The 23,640-nt window shown below is 38.7% G+C and overlaps 1 protein-coding gene across 5 annotated transcripts in view; it reads right to left on the bottom strand.

The window, feature by feature from the left end:
- The window catches only part of TNPO1 (transportin 1), a 93,587-nt gene extending 73,328 nt beyond the window's left edge, over positions 1 to 20,259 (bottom strand). For 4 of the 5 annotated variants that reach the window (XR_007461771.1, XM_049649617.1, XM_049649620.1 and 1 more), the window contains exon 1: positions 20,162 to 20,259. Coding sequence is in view for 3 of the 5 variants with exons in the window: in XM_049649617.1 (XP_049505574.1) it covers positions 20,162 to 20,176 (15 nt within the window). In the remaining 2 variants the exon portion in view is untranslated. Of the gene's footprint in view, positions 1 to 5,103; positions 5,294 to 20,161 lie in introns of those variants that run through there. The other variant, XM_049649619.1, reaches the window with a different exon arrangement.
- Between the last annotated feature and the right edge of the window lie 3,381 nt (positions 20,260 to 23,640).

The raw sequence follows: 23,640 nt of genomic DNA, 5'->3' as shown, positions 1-23,640 counted from the left end.
GCAAAAATTAAGTAGTTGACTGAAGGTAGTCTTCGCAGTATGAAAAGACAGAGGAAAAGAATATCACAAAACAAATTCTATAGAGATAGTTCACAAATGGAAAAAAATAGCAAGAAATGTTGTATGACAAATAGTACTATATGACTAACAATTTAGCACAAAAAACAGTCGCACATATTCTGTGTGTTCAAGTCTGTTTTTCTCTTACTGTGATAGCGAGACTCAACCAAGATTGAGACATAAACAAATTAATGAATATAGAAATCTAGAATGAAATGTGCGAAGCTAAGGGAATCTGAGATCATACTGGACACACAAAGAATAATGCTAATCTACTATACATACTAAGAAAGTGTTTGGTTTATAAGAATATACCCTTAAAAGTGAATCTTGTGTTAAAAAGCTTATTGTCCTCTTGCAAACAGAGATACTGAGTTATTGGCCAACTGAGTAGCATGTCCTAATCACCATCCATCCCCCTCATCCCATGAAATTGGAATTCATCAACTTTAACTGTCCTTAGGGAATAGCAATCATAACATTTTCAGAATGCAAACATTATATCCAATCCTTTTATTTACAAAAATGGGGAAATCAAGACCTAGAAACATTACAGCTCAATTAAGGGAAAATATTTAACTTCAACAAAAATTTTTTTTAACGTTTATTTATTTTTGAGAAGAGAGAGACAGAGCATGAGTGGGGGAGGAGAGAGAAAGAGGGAGACACAGAATCTGAAACAGGCTCCAGGCTCTGAGCTGTCAGCACAGAGCCTGACACGGGGCTCGAACTCACGGACCATGAGATCATGACCTGAGATGAATTCAGATGCTTAACCGACTGAGCCACCCAGGCGCCCCTAACTTCAACTTTTAAAAACATAGTTACAGGGGCACCTGGGTGGCTCAGTCATTAAGCATCTGACTTTGGCGTGAGTCAGGATCTCAGAGATCGTGAGTCTGAGTCCCACATAGGGTGAGCTTGAGACTCACTTTGGGTGAGCCCTGCTTCTCTCCCGCTATCTCTCTCACATAAGATTCTCTCTCTGCCCCTCATTCACTTGCTCCCTCTTTCTCAAAAAAAAAAAAAAAAAGTATAAAATAAATAAAAACACAGAACATTCAGTTCTATATTATGAAGTTCTTTTCCTCCTTCATTTTTGCATACTACACCGATTTTCTGATAGGTATCTACCAGTAAACTCAAACCCTTTCTCTAAAGGGAACTGGATAGTCCATGGCCAAGCCTAAGTGTTGGGTCTAATGGCAAGGTTGACACTTTGCATTTCCTAAATGCAACTGATTAAACCAAGATTGGGTACGTGACCTTCCATATGATGAATCCTGGCATAAAAAGGTGAGCTCAATCAAGTGGATTTCCTTTCTCAGAAATATGAACAGAAAGCACTAGGATCATTTACCAGTGCTCAAAGAAGCTAAAATGTCAGTGATGTGGCCATCATTAGATTCCATATGCCAAGACAAAATTATAAAGGGGCAGAAATTCTAAGTGAGCAGAAAGGAGAACGGACAGCACACAGAGGAGGAGGGACGCACTGAGCAAGATTGCATGGTCCACCAGAGTGAGAAGTAACTGCTCCTGGGAGCTGTCGTGTTTTCTGATGGTTTTCGACTTCCACAAATGACTTAAAATAAACCTTTCCCTTTCTCTTAAGACAATCCGAATGAGTTTCTCTTCCTTGGAACCAAAAGAGCTTAATTATAATAGAAATATTAAATATTACAGATGTAATCACATGATTATATATTAAATGTTATATTATAACAAACTATTCCCAAAATGTATTTAAGTGGAAGGAACTGAACTTTTTAAGGAGTTCTCTAGGAACTGTAGGGTTGGTATAGTGAAGCTGATGACTATCGTGGAAATCAATTTCCTTAGATTGAACAACGAGAGTAAATTTGAGAGCTGACATGAAGTCTCTGGGAGATACTGAGTATAATGAATATATCAAAATGGGTGGAGAATAAACTGAGTAGGAAAACAGAGAAAACCAATAAAGCCAGCTGCCAGTTCAGGTGTACATCCTCTTTCCAGACACAGAATTCCTTATTCATCTACTTCTACCCTTCCCTTGCCTATAATTTGCCTATTCCAAATTATACTATTTTGGTTCTGAACAATGGCAATCACTGCTTCTGCTGTCATCAAGGGAAAAAATGCTTCATATTTGTTTCATTCATATTTCTACCTGTGAGAGATGTAGGAATAGTGGCAATTTACCCTCACTATGATGTTAGCTTTCAGGTAACACTGGCTTCCCAAGACTAAGACAGTCCACATGTCAAAGAACTTACAATATCTCTTAAACATTTCCAGAGGCACCACTATTTACAAGTATGGAAGATAAACACATGTCTTATATGAGCAAATATAAAGGGAGCTCCTCCCATGTTAGAGAAATACAAAGTGAGATGATGCAACAAGACAGTAATATATTAATTATTTATCTGGAAAACTGTTTTAGAAGAAACAGATAATACATGAAAGAAAATTCACAAAATGTAATAAACAAACCCTGGAAAATACTGAATCTTATTAATAATCAATAAATGTAATGAAGTAAAAATTTTAGACTAATTAACAAAGATAATTTTATAACAATAACACCCTATGGTGCTGAAGATATGAATCACCTCCAACAGATTGAAGGTAAACTAATATAACCTATTGGAAATCAACTCAGCAACCTGTATCAAGAGCCATGTGCATTTTAATAACCTTTGACCTCATGATTATACTTCTTAGGCTATATCCTAAGAATCTTAAATAAAGGAAAAAAAGTGTTTCCCAAAGATTTAATCCTGGGATTCTTTTATTTTTTAATGTTTATTTATGTTTGAGAAAGAGAGCATGTGTGAGCAAGGGAGGGGCAGAGAAAGAGGGGGACAGAGGATCCAAAGCGGTGCTGACAGCAGTGACCCTGATATGTGGCTCGAACTCCCTAACAGCAAGATGATGACCTGAGCTGAAGTTGGACGCTCAACTGACTGAGTCACCCAGGTGCCCCAGTCATCTTTTTAATAACTGCATAATAACCGAACAGTTGAATGTTTACCCATATATTTATTGTTGAATTAGAAGTAATCCCAGGGGGTACCTGGGTGGCTCAAGTCAGTTGAGCATCCAACTATACAGCTCAGGTCACGATCTCGCGATTAGTGAATTCGCGCCTCACATCAGGCTCACTGCTGTCAGCACAGAGCACTGCTTCGGAACCTCTGTCCCTCTCTCTCTCAGCCCCTCCCCTGCTCACACTCTCCCTTTCAAAAATAAATAAACATTAAAAAAAAAAGTTAATTTCTGTAATGACATGGAAAATGTTTATGGTTAGGAAGTAAAGAAACTAATCAAAAGTTGTATGTAGAAAACAATAACAAATAAGTAAAACATATGTATAAGATAAAGTCAGAATTGTTAAATGAAAAAGACCAGAAGGAAACAATGAAAAGCTAGCAGCAGATTAGAGGGTTAAGATTATAAGCCTTTTTTCCTTTCTATTCAAAAAAATTTCACTACTGTGGTTAAATTACCTTTAAAATGAAAATAAATAATAATGATCTCCAAAAGTGTAAGTGTTGGAAGTCATAAATAGGACAGGGCAAAAGATCCCAGGGAATGTTACCATATTATGATACAGTGCTTGCTATTCATAATAAAAAAAGAATCATCAAAGAGCTTAAATTACACCTTTTTTACTTGTTAAAAAGGCAAAAACGTGTGAAATATAATTTAGAAAGTTTTATGTGAAAATGCTTAAAGGTTGTGGCACTTAAAGGGTTAAATTTCAGTTACAGAAAATTTATGTACTTGCAGAACTTTCCCCCAGATTATGCCTTTAAAATGAGTAGACACAATGATATAAAGAGGATATTGGAAATTAAGAAAAAAATCTTTATTATCAATGGAAAAAAACTCAACTTCTGCAAAGCAAAAGAATTATACCAACAAAGATGTTTTATAACCCCAGACACCTAGTTTCAGAGAAAAAATGGAAATTTTACTTTAACCTAGATAATGGAAATTATTATGATTTCTACATTTGTAATTAATTTGATTACAGTTTAAATATCTTATATGTGTGGAAAATTTTTTATGTTATGATAAATTAATATTAGGACTTTTTTAACTGTTTAAATACTAAGAAAAGATATACAGAAAAGTAAGACTACTACAAAATTTAAAACAAGAATACCAAAATTTTGCTTAATATAAAAAAAGTTTCAGGGTGCCTGGCTGGCTTACTCTGTAGAGAATGCAACACTTGATCTCAGGGTTGTGAGTTCAAGCCCCACATTGGACCTAGAAACTCCTTAAAAAAAATTCCAATCACCTCTCATCAACTTCGTAATTTTTCAAAACACTGGCACATAATTCCAGAAATATCACTTAAAAAAAAAATCAATGAATAGCTTGATTAAACCTTATACTGAACTAGAAGGAAAAAAATCTCATGAAAATGTAAAAGCCAAAAGCAAATTAAAATATAGCTCAGAAAAGAGGGTCTATAATTCTTCTACAATGATTCTTAAAAATTCTGTGGCAGTAAGTTCTATAGATTCCCTCACTAATCATAACTACAAATATTACAAGCAAAATTTACTAATGTATGACAGGAAAATTCCAATTGCAGGGGCTCCTGGGTGACTGACTCAGTTGGTTGAGCGTCCGACTTCGGCTCAGGTCATGATCTCACAGCTTGTGAGTTTGAGCCCGGCGTCAGGCTCTGTGCTGACAGCTCAGTATCTGGAGTCTGCTTTGGATTCTGAGTCTCCCTCTCTCTCTGCCCCTAACCCACTCGCATTCTGTCTCAGTCTCTCTGAAAAATAAATAAACGTTAAAAAAATTTTTTTTAATTAAAAAAAAAGAAAATTCTAACTGCGGAAATAAGTACATTCTACAAATAAATTTGTCACTGAGCATATACTAAACTGATAAAGGTTAGAGTTCTAGTACTTTTTACTTTGCTATTCAATCATTTGTGTCATATACTATTTTACTCTTTAAGAAAATAATTCATGGGATGCCTGGGTGGCTCAGTCAGTTAAACATTTGACTCTTGATTTTGGCTCAGGTCATTACCTCAGTCTGTGAGATTGAGCTGAGTGTCTGGTTCTGGGCTGACAGCGTGGAGCCTTCTTGGGATTCTCTTTCTCTCCCCCTTTCCTATGTGCATGTCCTCTCTCAAAATAAATAAATAAACATTAAAATGAATTCATAAATCAAGAGTCAGACTAAGCGCTTAACTGACTGACCCACCCAGGCACCCCTACACCAAAGTGATTCTTAAAAAAAAATTATTTATTATAAAAAAACCTTTTCCTACATAATTTCCTTGGAGTAGGGTTAGGTACACAGAAACCAAATCTTTAAGTCACATGAAATGATATTACAATTAAAAAAATTTCATACAGCAAATAATCCATATTATTATTTACAGTTAATAAAATACACAATCTCCAGTCAACTCTTCATTATGTATTCTTACAGGAGTAGTATGCATATTCTAGAAGAAAGGAACTCCAGAAATGAAATCAATAAACCAACATTTACTAACCACTGATATATGCAGGGTTTTATAGCTGGAAACTACAAAAACAAAATTCCTAAGGTTTCTTTATGTTATCAAGTTCAATAATTCAATGTGTGGTGGGGCATTTGAGGAACATGACCCAAAACATTTGAGATGGCCAGGAGTTTGTATTTCCACAATTCAGAAAATGATACTTTTACCTGAGATCACAATTTTGTCCTGCCTGCTGAGCAAATGAAACTCTACTAGAATCTCATGGGAGTATGACTGTACCAAATCTGTTTTATAAATAAAAATTGCCTCCTGTGTCCCTGATCAGCAAATACTGACACCAACACAAAAGCCTCTAGCCCACTAGGATGTAAGGGGCAAGTAAAGCTAGGATTTTTATTACAGTCTTTTCCTTTTTATGCTTCAGCATTTTATTTCTCTACTGGCTTTTAAGCTTCCCCATCAAATTCCTACCTCAGACCTTAAACGACTATACCACACTCTTGAATCTGAGCTTACTATTTACGCTGAAGTAAGAGTCCAGAAAAACCTCCTAACCTTTACAGTTTCTCCACTATTTCATCCTTGACCTATGGAAGGATAAAGTGTCAGGTCAGGAGAAGGATGGGCGATAGACACTTGAATCACAGCCAAAGCCTTTCTGGAGCTAACAAAAAACCACTGTTAACTCCAGTGTTTGGGGACAAACTGTCTCTGACCATGGTTTTTGTTTGTTTGTTTAACGTTTTTAAAATTTATTTTTGAGAGAGACAGAACATGAACAGGAAAGGGGTAAAGAGAGAGGGAGACACAGAATCCAAAGCAGGCTCCAGGCTTTAAGCTGTCAGCACAGAGCCTGATGCAGGGCTTGAACCCACAAACTGTGAGATCATGACCTCAGCTGAAGTCAGACGCTTAACTGACTGAGCCACCTAGGTGCCCCTGACCATGGGTCTTGTAACTCTTCTGTGCCATGAAGAGCCAAAATAATATCAGGAAAAAAAAGGAGTGGTAGAGATCTGACATGTTTGTCTCAGTTCTTCTCTGCAGAAAGAAGAGCTGGCTGGACGAACCTGTACAAATCACTTCTACTCATTTCGTTCATTTCCTCACCTATAAAGCAACTAAAGATTGTGGTCCTTTCAGCTTCTAGAAGGGAAACATTTAGTTGATTATAAACAATCAGTCTGGTCATATTCCACATACAAAAGCCAGACTTTCTTCTTTCCTTTATACTTGCTACTGAAATTCTCCAAGCCTTCAGGGAAACTTGTATTGAACTCAACTGTTCAAATGTAGTTGTGGGATTACTAAGTTACATGTCATTTGATTCTTTCAGCAAATACTTGGGTTCCCATGTCAGGCTTAGGTCACTTCTTACAGAAATCACATTCAATAGTAAGAACAAACTTTAATTGAAAATGCCAAAGAAAAATTTTCACCATAACTTGGGTTTCTATCCCACACAAGTTTTTACCCATTATCTCCTTAAAACTGTAACAGAAACTATGTAAAAGCATTATTCAACTAAAAAGCCAATGGAGCATTCTAGTTCCTGTTCTGGAGCACCTGTGGTTTCAATGATTCACTGTTTAATGCTCTTTCCCTAAATTACGTCTCATAATATTTTCTAATAAAGGTTGACAGGTAGCATTTTATGATCTTAGACAAACTCTTTCTAAAACACAGATCAGAACTGTTTATAACCAGACAGTGCCACCTGAACTCTATCACAAAATAATTAATCCAAGCATTTTATTTTACCTTTCTGAACAATTAGCACCAAGAACTCTGAAAACATATAATTTATACCAAAGTCTGATAACTTTCACATACAAAGTTTAAATATCTTCACTTTTCTTGCTTTTCTCTCTGTCCTAATGCTCATCGGGGTGGTATATTAAACTTTGATCCACCATTAAAACAGTATAATCCAGATCTAGAAAGTTACAATCACTCTTTCAATATAAGGATCATTGCCTCTGATCTGTATCTTTAACTTATTTGTCCACTTCAAACAGGGAATTTCACATTTTTCTGTGCATCACTTGAGAGGCATTTTAAGACAGAGCTTAAGAGTGCAAACCCTGGCGTTCCTCTGCTTGACTTTGAGCTCCTGTCTTGCCACTTATTAGTCATAGAAAGAATAATTAACCAAGGGGTAGTTAAGAGGATAAAACGGTCAAGTTCCATTAAAAAAAAAAAAAACAAACCCAAAACTCTGTTTAAAAAAGACAATTATATGTAACATAAAACCACGGGCTGGATCCTGTACTGGAGGAAAAAATGTTATAAAGAATTTTATAGGGACAAGCAACAAAACTGTAATATAGACTGTAAAAACCCTAAATTTCCAGAATTTGATAACTATTATGTGGTTTTAGAAGAGAATATCCCAGCTCTTAAGACCCACAAATCAAAGTACTTAAGGGGTAAAAGTGCAAGATGTGTAAAGCCTACTCTGAAATGATCAAAAAAATAATTGTGTATGTGTGTGTAGGAGTGGGAGGAAAGCATGTGGCAAAATGTAAACAACCGGTCAATCCAGGTAAGCTGTATGTACATGGGAACTGTCTAAATTATTCTCACAACTTTCCTCTAAGTTTAAAATTATTTTAAAATAAGGTCTTAAAAAAGCAGCTTTGACTCCATTCATCCTCCACTACTACTCCATTGATCCACTTCCTTCCATTCACAGAAACATCTTGAAAGTTGTGTACAGTCACCATCTCCCCATCTTTACTCCACTCCAATGAGACGGAGATTTCCTTTTTGCCAAACCCAACAATTTATTGGCCTTATCACAATCCCTCCACAGTGCTGAACACAGGCAACCACTCTTTCCCTTCCCAGTCTCACATCTCCCAGGTTTTCTTCTTGTATCACTGGCTACTCTTTGTCAGTCTCCTTTGCTGGCTCTCCTACCCCTAAATATCCCTTTCTTTTCTCTACCTATACATAACCTCATCCAGTCTGTGCCATTAAATAGCACTCTGAACTCCAGACTCAAACATCCAATATTTTATAAGACATACTCATTTGTTTGTGAAATGGGCATCTTAAACTTCACTGGCTAAAACACAACTCTTGATTCTTTTCCTCATCCTGCTCAAACCTAGTTCTCCTCCACTTGCCTATAGTAAGTGTTCATCCAGTTGTTTAGGCCAAAATACTGAGACCATCCTTGATTTCCTTTACATCCCACATCCAAATCATCAGCCAGGGCTATCAGAATATATTCTAAAATACACTCTGAGTCTGACCACTTCTCACGTCCCTAGTCTGGGAACCACCATGTTCTACAAGAGAATGGTCTACTACAATAGGTTTCCCTACCTTTCTGTTTTGTTCCCTTACTGCCCATTCTCTGAGACAAAGCAGCAAAAATGACCATGTTAAAGCTGCAATTAAATCACATCTTCTGACCATCAAAACTTTCCAATGGTTTCTCATCACACTTAAAATAAAACCTCATATCCTTACCACAACTGCATAGTTGTAACTAATCTGGGCTCCTGCCTCTCTCTGAACTAATCTCCTAGTAGTCTCTGATCCTTTTTCACTATGTTCCATGTTGATTTTCTGGCAGTTCCCTGATGTTATGCTTATCCCTACCCAAGAGTCTTTACTTTTGCATGTTTTCCTCAGTATTCATAATGCTCATTCCTTCTAATTCAGATTGTTGGCAAAATACAGTATTTAAGAAAGGCAACATTTTCTTCCCTTTCCACTGCATTACTATTTCCTCTTACTGGTTTAGTTAGTACCTATTTCTTTCTTTTTCCCTTTCTCTCCAAAAAAAAAAAAAATCTTTAAATGAAAAATAGACATGTCACTGCTTCTCACTGTATACAAAAAAAGGAAACAATATGAATGAAATTCTAGCTCCCTTCAAGTATCTCTCCTAACCTTGATCTCCTCCCCAGAGGTATTCTAATATTCACCTGATGCATAAGCTTATAGAGCAGTTATTTTGTGCATCTAAATACGTATGTTTTTATAGAAGTAATGTTTTCTGTTTTATAAAACTCAGGGGTGCCTGGTTGGCTGTTGGTAGAGCATATGATCCCTGCTTTGGGTACAGAGATTACTTAAATAAATAATTAATTTAAAAAATTCTTTTAAAATATGCCTTTGCTTTCCTACTCATTATATATAACTCTACTTCATTACTAATTGCAGTATGAGTTCTTGAATACTTAACCTATTTATAATTTTGTACCACTACAAGCAATTCATTCATTTAACTGATATTTACTGAATGCCTACTGTATTCTAGGCACTGTTCTAGCTGCTGTAAATACAGCAATAAACAAAACAAAGACCTTTGCCCTCTTGGAGCTTACAATTGCATGGGAAGAGAAAGAAAATAAACAGAATATACCATTAAACTTTGCCTGCAAAGGGCCTGATAGTAAATATTCTAGGTTTTGCAGAGCACATGTCTGTTGTAGATTCTTTATGTTTGTTTTACAACACTTTAAAATGTAAAAACTGCTCTTAGCTCACAGGCTGTACAAAAACAAGCCAGAGGGTAGTGGGGCTCTAACTTGCTGACCTCTGATATAGCAATGTAAAAGGTAGTATGAGCTTTGCAAAAAATAAAAGAATCCAGGATAAGGGGCAGGGGTGGGAGAAGGTAGGATACCATATTAAAAACGGTGTCTGGGGGATTCTGTTGGTTAAGTGTCTGACTCTTGGTTTCAACTCAGGTCATAATCTCACCGTTCCTGAGTTCGAACCCCACATCTGGCTCCATGCTAACAGCACAGAGCCTGCTCGGTGTTCTCTCACTATCCCTCTCTCTCTCTGCCCCTCCCCTGCTCATGCTCGTTCTCTCTCTCAAAAATTAAAAAAAAAAAAAGAAGAAGAAGAAGAAGAAAAAGAAGGTGTTCAAAGGAGGTAACATCTGAGCAAAGACCAGACAGTAAAGCCAGTGAGCCAAGCAGATATTTGGGAAAAGCAGATTCCAGATAGCTGAACCAGTAGCTAAAGCAAAAGTCCCAAAGTAGGAACATGACTGATATGTTTTTGATAGAGCAAGGAGACCAGTGTGCAAAGAGGGAAACTGGTAATAGGAAATAAGGTCAAGAAGGTAAGGGACAAAGGGGAGTGGTTTGGGCAGATTATAAAAAGTTTTGTGGGCTACTGTAAGGACTAGATTTTCTCTGAATCAAAAGAAGAGCCACTGCAGTGCTCTGAATAAGGAAGTGACTGGGACTGTCTTAATTTGCAAAAGACTAGCTCTCGCTACTGTATTAAGAAAAGACTACCGGGAAGGACTAAGGTAGAATGGGGACACCTGAGTAACCTATTTAAACAGTATTTATGACAGTAGTAGCTTGCATCAAGGTGATAGTAGTGGAGAGGACGAGGCACTGTAAAATTCTGGATATATTTTGATGATATAGAAAAAACAGGTTGTCCTGAAACTATGGATGTGAAGAGTCACAGAAAAAGCAAAGTCCAGGATAACTCGAAGATTTCAGCCTGAGCTACTGGGAGGAGGAGTGGCTGACAGATAGAAATGGGGCAAGTCTATGGGTAGAGTAGGTACTGGGGAGATGTTTAGGAGTTTAGTTTGGAAATGCTGAGTTTGATGTATATCATTAGACATTTAGGTAGAGATGTTGAAGAGGCAGCTGTACACAGGAGACTAGAATTAGTTTGGTTGTTGCTGGCATTTACATGGTATTTAAAGCCATGAGACTGAGTAAAATTACTAATGAAGTGATAGGAAAAACAAGACAACAAAAAGCAAGGACTGAGCCCTGGGTTCTTCAACAAACGAGGTCTGAAAGGAGAATTACAAGGGGCCAGGAAGGAGGTAGAAGATAAGCAGGGGGTGTGTGGTATACTGGAAAGCAAAGAAGAAAGTGTTTCAAGGATAAGGGAACAAACAGCCCTGTCAAATGCTGCTGATAGACCAAGTAAGATGAACAGAATCAATGGCATATGGCATTTGATAACATGGAAGTTACTGGAGAACATGAGCCGTTCAGCAGGAATGGGGCAGGCAAAAGCCTGATCGGAGTGGGTTTGGTGTAGTATACGAAAGGGAAGAATTTGGCATTACCAAGTACGGACAACTCTTTCAAGGAATAATGCTGCAAAGGAAACCCCAAAAATGGGGAAACAGGTGGTGAGGAGTGGATCAAGATTTTTGTTTTTAAATACTGGGAGAAATAATAGCATGTCTGTTTGCTGATAGACATAATTCAGTAAAGGAAAAACATGATGTGGAAGGAGAGAAGCTGAATTAATGTCCTTGAGCACATGGGCAAGGATGGGATCTAGTACAAAAGCAGACACAAGAACATGAACAGTTAACCTAAGTAATAAGCAGGAAGACAGCATGTACTGACACAGATGTTGGTAGGTACACAGGGTGCTGGAAGTCTGTGTAAGTTTTCTGATTGCTTCTATTTTGTTAGCAAAGCAGGAAGCAAGGTCACGTATGAGCTAAAAGTGAGGATGGGAAAAGAGATTCGAAGGTTTGAAAAAGAGAAGATATGAAATAGTCATACGGGAATAGGAGAGTGAACAGACTAAGAAAACACAGTGCAACCAACAGGCAGCATCAAGGGTCCCCTTGAGTAAAGTGGTCAGGTATCGTTGTGTGTTTTCTTCCAGCTATACTAAGTTGCATAATGGCAGGTACAAAGCAGAGAATTGGTTTTACGTAGGCCTGTGTTTCTACCAAACAAGCAAAGAGCAAGGAAGTGGATCCAAAGGAGTGATTAAAATGATAAACTGTGGGTGCCTGGGTGGCTCAGTTGGTTGAACGTCTGACTTCGGCTCAGGTCATGATCTTACAGTTCTGTGAGTTTGAGTCCTGCATCAGGCTCTCTCTTCTGTCTTCCTCTCACTCTGCCCCTCCCCTGCTCACGTGCATGCGCTCACTCTCTCAAAACTAAATTTAAAAAAAAAAATTAAAAAAGATTAACCATGAAATTTCAGCCGGGTTAAGAAGGGGAGTGAAAATATCAAGAGCACGAGTGGCAGGGAAACAATAACAGGATCGATACAATGGAGATTACGCTGGGGTCAAAAAATGGTTGGGGCTGAGATATTAACCAGAAGGAGTGAGCTACAAAAACAGAAAGTGGGGTCACAAAATAGAACACATAAAATTGTAACTACGTAAGGACTGCAGTTACTGACAAGGCAGAAGGGTGTCACTACGGGAGTGAGTGACTGAGATAGGATAGACGAGCACTGGAGGAAAGGTCTAGGAATGAGAGGCCAGGATATTGGAAAGATCAGTTATGTACATTTTTTTCAATTTCAATATAAAGACTGAGGCAGCACTGAAGAGAGGGGCAATGAACCTGGAGCTAAAATAATTGAAGAATGAAGAGGAATGATCTGGAGGTCACGGATAGCAATTATACTATCAACAGTTAATAACCACCATGAGGGGTAATGGATTATATAAATCTGAGGATTTTTAGGGAGGAGGAGGAAGGGAGAAAAGTCTGAAAGCAGCAAGGAGTTGCACGGCAGACATCTTTCCCACCTCTAGAAACACTGATTAGAAGGGCTATAGAAAACAACACCCACAACTGCACAGTGCAAAAAGTCAGCTTTCCAGAAGAGCAAGGGAAGGAAATGTTTAAGAACAGGTTGAGACCGGACTCTGCAGATGAAGGACTGTAAATTCCAGCGGGCACAGAAGGGTATAAAGAGTTAGGAGGGGGGCGCCTGGGTGGCGCAGTCGGTTGAGCGTCCGACTTCAGCCAGGTCACGATCTCGCGGTCCGTGAGTTCGAGCCCCGCGTCAGGCTCTGGGCTGACGGCTCGGAGCCTGGAGCCTGTTTCCGATTCTGTGTCTCCCTCTCTCTCTGTCCCTCCCCCGTTCATGCTCTGCCTCTCTCTGTCCCAAAAATAAATAAAAAACGTTGAAGAAATGAAAAAAAAAAAAAGAGTTAGGAGGGATTTTTAGTGTTTTGTTTTGTTTTTTAAAAAGACATATATAGACCCTTTTATGAACTGGAGTGCAGGCAATTAAAGGTGGGCTGGAAGTCTGGAGGTTCTGTGGCTACTGACATTCTCGAACACACAGGACCCCTGATACACTCATTCCCATGCTTCTCTAAGAAATGGAAATTGCTGTGTCAAAATGTTTTTGCTTTAAAATTAAAATGGCTCTACTGACTTACTCAACGTAGGAGTTTCCACTACAACCTTGTCACTACACACTAGCAAAACTTTTTCACTTTTGCCAGTATGACGGCAAACAAAATATCGCCGTTTTACTTTGCACTTCTCTACTGGTGGGGCAGAGCATTAGCTGTATTGAGATTCTCTTTTGTGAAAATAAAAAAAAAAATCTTTTTAATGTGTATTCATTTTTGAGAGAGAGAGAGAGAGATCATGAGCGAGGGAGGAGAGACAGAGGGAGACACAGAATCTGAAGCAGGCTCCAGGCTCTGAGCTGTCAGAACAGAGCCTGATGCGGGGCTCGAACTCACAAACCGCGAGATCATGACCTGAGCTGAAGTTGGACGCTTAACCAAGACTGAGCCACCCAGGCGCCCCTCTTTTGTGAATTTGGCTGTTAAGAAACGGAGTTGTCTTCTCTTTTTTTTTTTAATGTTTATTTTTGAGAGGGACAGAGAGTGACTGGGGGAGGGGCAGAGAGAGGGAGGCACAGAATCCAAAGCAGGTTCCGTGCTGTCAGCACAGAACCCAACACCGGGTTCGAATTCACAAATCACGAGATCATGACCTGAGCCAAAGTCGGACGCTCAACCAACTGAGCCACCCAGGTGCCCCTTCTTCTCTTTTCTTAATGGTTTATAGTGCTTAGAAAGAAACTTTTTCTAATTCATTCCGCTCTTAATGATTCACACAAATGTTACAAATTCCTTGTTTCAAATCTTCCTATGGCTCATGCTAGGCCCAGTAGGTTATCTCTTCCTCAAATCCCTCTACTATCTACTAGAGACATTTAAGGCCCACCAGTCTTACTGGTCAAACCCATTAGTTTCCATACTATGACTGTTTTTGCACTACGTTTGAGGTGGTTTGGCCCACAGAGCAGAAAATATTTACTGTCTAGTCCTTTACAGAAAAAGTTCAAGGGCTCCTGCTCTGTATCTTTTAGGGCCCCTGAACTGCTTGCAGTTTCAAGAACACGGTAGGTCCTTATCGTTGCTGACAGTGTCTGAAGCGCTGCTCCTATTCCCTGCATGAACTCTATTACTAGCCCTGCTAGATACGGCCACAGATTTGTACTGTAAAGCTGTAACTACACTTTGTTACACTTTTTTCTTCACATCTCTCTCTCAAGTAGCATGTAAATCCCTAAATGACAAGGGACAATCCCAGCACTAAAAAATTTAGTAAATGAATAAATGGCACACAAAATCAATCCTTCATAATTTGCCATCTTTCTCATCATTTTCCTGTTTTCCTATGCTCCAGCTAAAAGTAACTATTTTTACTTTTATGTCATTATTTTTCAAAAATACTATTTTTAATGACAGCATAGTGATCAATTTTCTAAGTGTTTCTTTATAGTTTTGGTGGATACCACCTATTCCTAATCGTTTATTTATTGAGTACGGTCACGATTTGGTGAAGTATTTCTCTGCTCTAATCCCTTCCTTAGTAAAGACAAAAGCAATGGAAACTTGGCCTTTCTGGGATGGACCATTTTATCTATGACAGCCACTTCTATACCTGAGGATTAAGAGGCTCTGCTGAATATTATTTTATTAAAGGCTTCAGAGTCCTTCACGGTCAACTATAAAATGCAGTTAACTTTTTCCCTTCACTTTTCAGCATATAATTAATTCCCTACAGCTTGTAGTCTTATTCTCCTTAACTGGAGTATCTTTTATTATTACTATTTTTTTTTGTTATTTCTCTACTAAGACTTTAGTTTGGCAGGGGTTTTACTAAGTTTATTTTTCAATTTGGTTTAATAGGCCATTGTCACTTTTTTTTTTCATGTTTTATTTATTTTGAGAGAGAAAGTGTGTGTGAGCAGGGCAGAGACAGAGAGAGAGAGAGAGAGAGAGAGAGAGAGAGAGAGACAGAGACAGACAGACACAGAATGTGAAGCAGGCTCCAGGCTCTGAGCTGTCAGCCCAGAGCCCAACATGAGGCTCAAACTCAGAAGCCGTGAGATTATGACCTGAGCCAAAGTCAGACGCTCAACCGACTGAGTCACCCAGGCCATTGTCACTTTTTATACAGATCTCCCAAATTTGATGGATTTGTTTTTTCTTCCCCTATCTGTGTTGAGGTCATTACAAAGAGTGTTTCACCACAAATACTTTTTGCATTCATTTTAGAAACCATTCAGGTACACCTCATTACATTTCTTTCAGGTAAGGATATTTTTTCCTTTTGTAAAATATATGCAGATAGTTAAGGCCTCTCTGGTTTAACTTTGTAATTTACCCATTCATTACCTCCAGCTCAAGTTTACTATCTTCATAATGTGTAGAGCCACTAAGTTATAGTGAATAATAAGATTCATCACAAGGTTCTGTATTTATTCAATGTGTACATATTCATAAGATTCTGAATATGTATATTACATGAAATTTTACAATTAAAGGATCTGAGCTTTGCAATCAGGTAGATCTAGATTCAGATTCAGCCTTGAACATTCTGAGTCCATGGGCAAAGTACTTGCTTATCTACAGGTAACTCCCAAGTGTAACAAAGAACTATGATACCGAGCAGCATGTATATAAAAGTAAAAAACTATGATAAATACCTACAAATAATGCCTGGTATAGTATATGGAAAAAATGTTATTTCACTCCCTCTTCCTTCCCATCTCAAGCAATAAGGGCAATAAATGCTGTGCTCCTCAGTTTTAAGTCCATCATTAAATTTTCTTAAGTAAAAACAATATGGGAGCTTTGGATATTCATATACTCCAACCCAGTATTTTACCTTTGGAGAATCTATCTTAATGAAATAAGCTAAAACACAGAAGCTGTCTGATGTACAAGGATGTTCATTGTAACATTTCTTAGACTGCCAAAAAAAAAAAAAATTAGAAACTTGCTAACTGTCCACTAGGACATTGTTTAATTATGAGAAAATCACATTATGAGGTCATTTTTAAAAAATGCTCACAGGGGCACCTAGGTGGCTCAATTGGCTGAGTGTGTTCAGCTCTTGATTTTGGCTCAGGTCATGATCTCATGGTCATGAGTTTGAGCCCCGTGTCGGACTCTGTACTGACAGTGAGGAGCCAGCTTGGGATTCTCTCTCTCCTCCTCTGTCCCTCCAACGCTCATGTGCACTCCTATCTCAAAATAAATAAATAAACTTATAAAAAGAAAATTTTAAATAAAAAAAAAATTTTAAGTGCTAACAAATTAACAGGAGAAAATGCTAATGTTGCTAAGTGAAAAAGCAGAATGAAAAGCTATTCATGGGGCACCTGGGTGGCTCGGTCGGTTAAGCGTCCGACTTCAGCTTAGGTCACGATCTCACACTCTGTGAGTTCGAGCCCTGCGTCGGGCTCTGTGCTGACGGCTCAGAGCCTGGAGCCTGTTTCAGATTCTGTGTCTCCCTCTCTCTCTGACCCTCCCCTGTTCATGCTCTGTCTCAAAAATAAATAAACATTAAAAAAAAAATTAAAAAAAAAAGCTATTCATATAGTAAAGTCTCAACTATGTAAAAATCAAATAAACTGAGAAAAAATATTGAAAGGAAATATATCAATGGGTTTACAGTAATTATCTCAAAGTCTAGATATTAGTGATTATAATTTGATGGGTTATTTTCTAAAATATCAATGATCATGATGATAATAGCAGTTATTATTTATGGAGTGTTTACCACATCAGGCCCCGTTCTAAGAGTTTACCAAATTAATTCAGTTAATCCTCACAGCATTATGAGATGAAAAAACTGAGGCACAGTGAAATGAAGTAACTTGCCCAAGTCCACACATGATATCAGAAGGTGCCAACATTTGAATCCAAGAAGTCTGGCTCTAGAGCTCCTGTTCCTAACCGCTACATTTGAAGATTTGCTTTGCTTTTAAATTTTAACTATTAAAAAGGCAAATGTCAACTCCAATCTTGTGGTCCTTCAGTTAGCAGCTTTGTTTTAGCTCTAGGCATTCTTTTAGTTCTGAGTTCAACTATTTGCTCTGCCATCAGGTGCCATTTTGGAACAAGATGTAGCTACCATTCCTGTATGGGTTCTATCCACTCCAGAAAATTCCAAGACAAATCTGCATCCCTATTTCCTGTTCCAATATCTCATTTAATCACTGAGACTCATTTAACCATTCTTAGTTATTACACCCACTTTCAGTACTTCAAAGAATTCTAGTAAGGAGGTCCTGAGGCAACCAAATGAACAGAGGCTTCTAGAAACTCTCCTACACCAACACCCAACCATAGAACTACAAATCTATAGTTACCACTATACCTGTCCTCCATCATAAAGTTCACCCTGCAACCCAGGAGACTCCTTTCACCTGCCAACACTCACCAGATATCCGCCGCGACACAGGCTGAACGGGACCAATTAAGAAAGACTCCCAACATTTGGGGAATTTTTTGTCTCTGATCCCGATTTTTGAAGATGGCATTATTCTCCACTGTTTTCGAAAACAATCATCAGTTAATCAATCACTTTCATTCTTTCAGCTTTCTCACCCGTTTGCTGGTAGACCAAATTGTTTTTCTGGGAGAAAGACCTTTTTGGCACCAGTATAAATTCAAGTATCAACTCCAGGAAAAAAGTCACAATTTATACTCCAGGCAATAAACGCAACTCCCGCTTACTGCTGTGTTCCTCTCTGCGGTTTACATTTGATAAATTTATTTCATGACTTGTTACTTGTTTTGCCTTCCTTTATTAGTCAAATTTCTTTTAAAAACAGTATTTGCAGATTCCGACATGGATAAAAGCAAGCAATTCTTCTAAATACAGTACATTTACATTTCAGTGAAGTTCATTTACAATATTTAGAAAACCTGAGCTCATGTGATGGCTTTAACATTATATAAAAAAGAAAAACTAGTCATAAAAACAATGAATACAGTATCAAGTGTTGATAATGGAAATATTTACGAGAATCATGTGTATTTTTTTCCAAAATCTTACCCTGCTCATAACATATTTTGGTAATAAGCTTGATTACTTTAAAACATTTTTATAGGTATTTCTGTGGGAGGAATTTAATAATTCCCTGAATGCCTGGGACAAAAATGTAACCTCAAGGGTGACCCAGGTGGGGGCCCTTTTAGGAAAAACAAAATGGAGCACTAGTAGTTCATTAGGCTAACATTAACTCAGGTGACGTAAAAACTGGACTGGTAAACTGTTAGGCATTTATGAATGCATATGCTGGGGAGTAAAAGAGAAATCTGCACCTTCAAACTAACATTCCCCTTTTGCGGCTGCAAGTTTTCAAGTTGGTGGAGTCATTGTTCAAGAAGAAAGGTGTGCAGGGCAGGGTACAAGTGGAAAACAAAATCGTTTCTCCCCCAAGACTGAATACTTCCCTGCTTCAGTAAGTGGAACTTACTTGCCATTCTAGTATGAAAGCTTTGATACAAAAGGGAAAGTTAAAATCTAAAAGGAACTTTTGTTACCCTAAATGAAAATAAGCCTTTCAAGGATAGCCATTTTACAACCTTATATTTCCAAATACCGATGAGACAATACAACTTGTTTTTTTATAGACATCTTTTCTTAGGCTAAAAAAATTACCATTTATAAACTCATCAATGAAGTCATCACTGTTTCAAGGTAGGATTGTTATGAAGCTTCTTAAAACAACTGTCAAAACCAATTTGTGAATCCCGCCAAGTTTAAATTTCTACATCCAAATCTGTTGATGGACCAAACTAATTAGTGATTAAGAAAACGGACTTAGATTTAGGTAGCAAGCAGTCCTTGCCACATCCAGCTGGTTTTTACATCAGTAGACAAATAGGCGATCATTTTTAAAGGAAGAAAGCCTTTTCTTAATTGCGGTAGCTGGTCTGCTCCTCGGCAGCTGTTCCCTGTCGCGTGTTCTCGTGGGAGAAGTACAAAAGGGTGGAAGTGAAAAAAACACAAGCCCACGCAAAGCCCGTGCAGTTACTAACATTAAAGTTATGTAAATATGTCGTGAGGCCAAGAGGCCACAAGGGGCAAGAACCGCCCAGAGAAAGCGATCCGCCCGAGCTGAGTGTGGAGAGGAAGGCGTGTGCGGGCCTGGGACACCCGGGCAAAGGGGAACGGGCGGGGGACAAAGACGGGCCATCCGGGGCAGAGGCAGGCAGTGCCCCAAAGCGCCGAGAACCGGCAGAAGCAGCCGTCCTGGCGCAGCGACTGCGGCGCCAAGGCCCTCAAACGCCGCGGTATAACAGCTCCCCGGCGAGAAGACGCTCCCCTCCTCGCCGCTCTTACTGGCCCCCAGGCCGACCTCGGACACCTGAGGAGGCGCTGCCCGACCGCCGCCGGCGTCCCGCCGGACAGCTGTTGGGCTTAGAACCGCGCCGCCGCCGCCGCCGGGCTCCAAACGGCCGGGAGGGCGGCGGGTCGGGCGCCTCTCCCCGCGGCCCCTCAGGCAGCTTCGGAACAGCCTGCCTCCGCTCCCGCCCTCCAGTCAGGGGCCGCGCACCCTCACGCCACCTACCCGGTCCCACACCATCCCAGAGGCCTCCGGCGCTCGGGCCCTCTGCCGAAGCGGCGCTGCCTCCCGTCCGGGGCCTGAAATGGCTGCGGAACAAAGAAAATCTGGGCTCGGACGAGCGCTGGTCCGATTGGCCGGGGGGCGGGGCCCGCCGCGGGAACGTTCGGCGGCGGTCGCCTAGGCAACGGCGGCGCGGCGGGGAAAACCGCGGCCTGGGCCTGCTAGGTCCGCTGACCTGCGGTCGGCGGCGCGCGCCAGCGGTGGCTCAAGCCGCGCTGCAGCCGGCTGCTCTGCGCCGTGAGGCCTCGACCAAAAATGGCCCTGCAAGTGTGGACGCTTAGGGGCTGTCCAGGGCCTCCTAAGCGTGACGACCCTACCCCAGACGAACTTCCATACTTCCGGATAATCTCCAAAGTGACAGCCCTGCCCCGGGAGCCTATTTAACACGGAACATGCCGCATATCCCCCAATAATACAGTTCCAACGTTGCTGGTAAAAAACAGGAACGACTTCAGTAGATGGATATGGGCAGAGGGCTGCCTGCGAATGTTGCATGATTGACTTTTGAGGTATGCTGTATCTAGCATGTCAACTGCTTTCTATGCAAAATTAAAGGATTTATAAAATTAAGTTTTACATGTCCAGGTGTATGTTAAAACCAGTGTCTTCCTTTTAGAAATAAGAAGCCCTCCTCTTTGTAAGCAGCCATCATGAGAAATTAAAATGCCTTCTGTTTTCTAAACAGAGCGTAATCCAAAATGGGAGACATAGATGTTTTTATATTCAATTATAATAATGGTAATGAACTGATAAATAACAGTTCCTTTCCCCACATTATTCTTATATATAAATTTCCTATGTATTATTATTTTAAATTTGCATACCTAGATGATCATTATAACCCATGGTGATGATGCTGCTGATAATATCCTTCCTAAGATCAACGTGTGTAAAATGCCAGCAGTTTTTACTGTCCTGTTTGTAAGTGCTGTATATATTATGTTTTGAAAATGTGTAGCAGTTGTTGCCTTCCAGGCTTATTGGAGGTAAAATTATAGTACCAATACTAGAAAGTTTTTTTTATTTACATTGATAAAGCTTATTTGATTTACATTGATAAGGCAAGTAACAAACTTGCTAATAGTTTTCATTTGCAACAAGTCATTTTACAAAACAATTTATTTCACTTAAATTTTGAATCTAGAAGGACTATTTTTTATCATTAGGAAATGGAACATACGAAGCAAAAATATTTTACATAACTAAGACACTCATAATTAGGATTCCAACATTTTCTAATGTTAATTTGATAGCAGTTGGATACAGGAGCACGCACCAAAAGAGGCCTCCAGATAGGAGTATATTACTAAGAAAACAACTTAATGTAAACCTTCCGAAATGTAGTTTAGTGTATCTGCAGGAAAATTTACCCAGAATACATATATTTATCCAAATAACAAAAAGAGCTTATTTCTGCATTTGAAAAGTCCCATCATGGGACTTTTTTGGGACATCAAGGGAGCCTTGATCCTTGCAAATCAGGGGATGTGTGGTTTCTGCAATTTACTTTGCTAAGGAAAAACAACAGGAATACTTTTTAAATGTAAAAGTTTAGCAAATAATGACAGATGCAAAGAACTACTGACAAAGCAATTAGTCAGGAATTCACCTGAATAATACCTTGGAAGTAAATGAAATTAATTTTAAAAGGTGAAGTATTATTTAGTGTATGTAAGAGGATTTATTGACCAAAATCTTTTGAAATAAAAAAATACTGATCATCAAATGTTGTGAAATTGAGACTAAGAAAATTAAATATCCACACTTTTATGAAACTTAAATGAAAGTGCATTAAAATTTAGTATGAATAGCTCTGTATTGAATGAAGAGCTGCTTGCACGTATAGCCTTTTTGTCTCTACGTTCTAGGTTAGATTAAAAATACATGTTTTAAACAGTAAATCTTCTTACCATTAAGAAGGGCTTATTAACATGGCTTATTTTATTTTACTTTTCCTGTTACCTGTTAATCCTTTGCACAGTGTGCACATGAAATAGCAGCTACCCAGCAGTGTTTTCTCTTTAGACCCGAATACAAAGCAGCAAAGCTCATGTAGTAAAACTTTGTCCGTATTTTTTAAGGACGTACACTTAAATTAAACACAGTAAATGCCTTAGATTTTAACCCCCAACCCTACTACAGATACCTTATATTTAAATTTTCTGCATTAATTCTTTTTTTAGGTGAACAAATTGGTGAGGATAAAAATCAAAGAATGGTAGAAATTACAAAATACATTGAGGAACCTACCTATAAGCTTTCCCCTCGGAAGGAAAAGATGCTCACTCTGTCAGATGTAGCATTGTCAAACAAGCATGAAACTGGGAGGCACAGGGCTTGTATGCGGACACTGGCTTCACCACTTCTGAATGCTTCCAATTCAGTCTTTCTGAGCTTCACTTCCTTGTCTTAAACAGGATTAAATAAGATAAAGTATATTAAGAGCTCATTAGCAGAGTGCCTGGCAGATAGTTAGAAGGCAATAAAAGATACTATTAATAGATGTTAATACATATGAAAGAACAGATGTTTGAGAAGGAGGACCGGTGATTGAATAAAAATTACAAGTTTGAAAGTCCAAAAATTGTTAAATATTTTAATAGGCCATTGTTGGTGAGCATATAGAAACACAGTAAAAGAAGTAAAATAATCTTTTAGATACAGGTGATCTTAAAAAACAGAATGTTTCTGAGTAATGTTCCCACCTTACACTTCTGAAAGATGTGAGAATTCTCATTATATTCTTTAATAGTAGACAGTTTAAGGAATTGCCTTCCATTGAAACATCTTCAGACTGACATCAAGGGAAAAAAAATTTTTTAAGTGATATTTAGAAGAATGTAATTCAAATTTCAAAAGAGGACAGTGATAGTCAATAGTTAGAAATGTGTAAATAATCTATAGGCATTTTCCTTTGAAGCAAACCCCCTATATAGTTTGAATGTACAAAAAAGATAAATTAGAGAGTTATTAGGGAGTTAAAAGGATTAACTTCAAAGTTCCTTTATTAATATCCCCTAGTGATTAAAATATGATTCTATTTATGAAAAGGTCTACTTAGACTTCTACTTCTGGGAAGATGGAGTAGACCTACTTTCGCCCTATTCCTCCCAGTAGGTACAACTAAAAACTCTAAACATTACATACAAAACAAACATAAGGAGACTCTGAAAGATGGAGAGAAGGCAGGCCAGCCGGTGCCCTCAGGACTGAAGGAACAACACGCTACTTAGTTCCCCAGGGTTTTGTTTTTGCCTCATACATCCCAGACTCGAAACTGAAGGAGCTGGTAACCTGGAAATGCCAATGGTTCAGACACACCAAAAAAATCCCCCACAAAATACTGCTCTCTTTAGCTGAAGAACCAGGAAAGAGGCAGTATGAGAGATAAAACAAAAACAAAAACAAAAACATTTAGACAG

Source organism: Panthera uncia (assembly GCF_023721935.1).
Source record: "Panthera uncia isolate 11264 chromosome A1 unlocalized genomic scaffold, Puncia_PCG_1.0 HiC_scaffold_17, whole genome shotgun sequence".
Lineage (NCBI taxonomy): Eukaryota > Metazoa > Chordata > Mammalia > Carnivora > Felidae > Panthera > Panthera uncia.
Note: the sequence above shows the minus strand (reverse complement) of the source record. Positions and strands in the feature narration are given on the sequence as shown.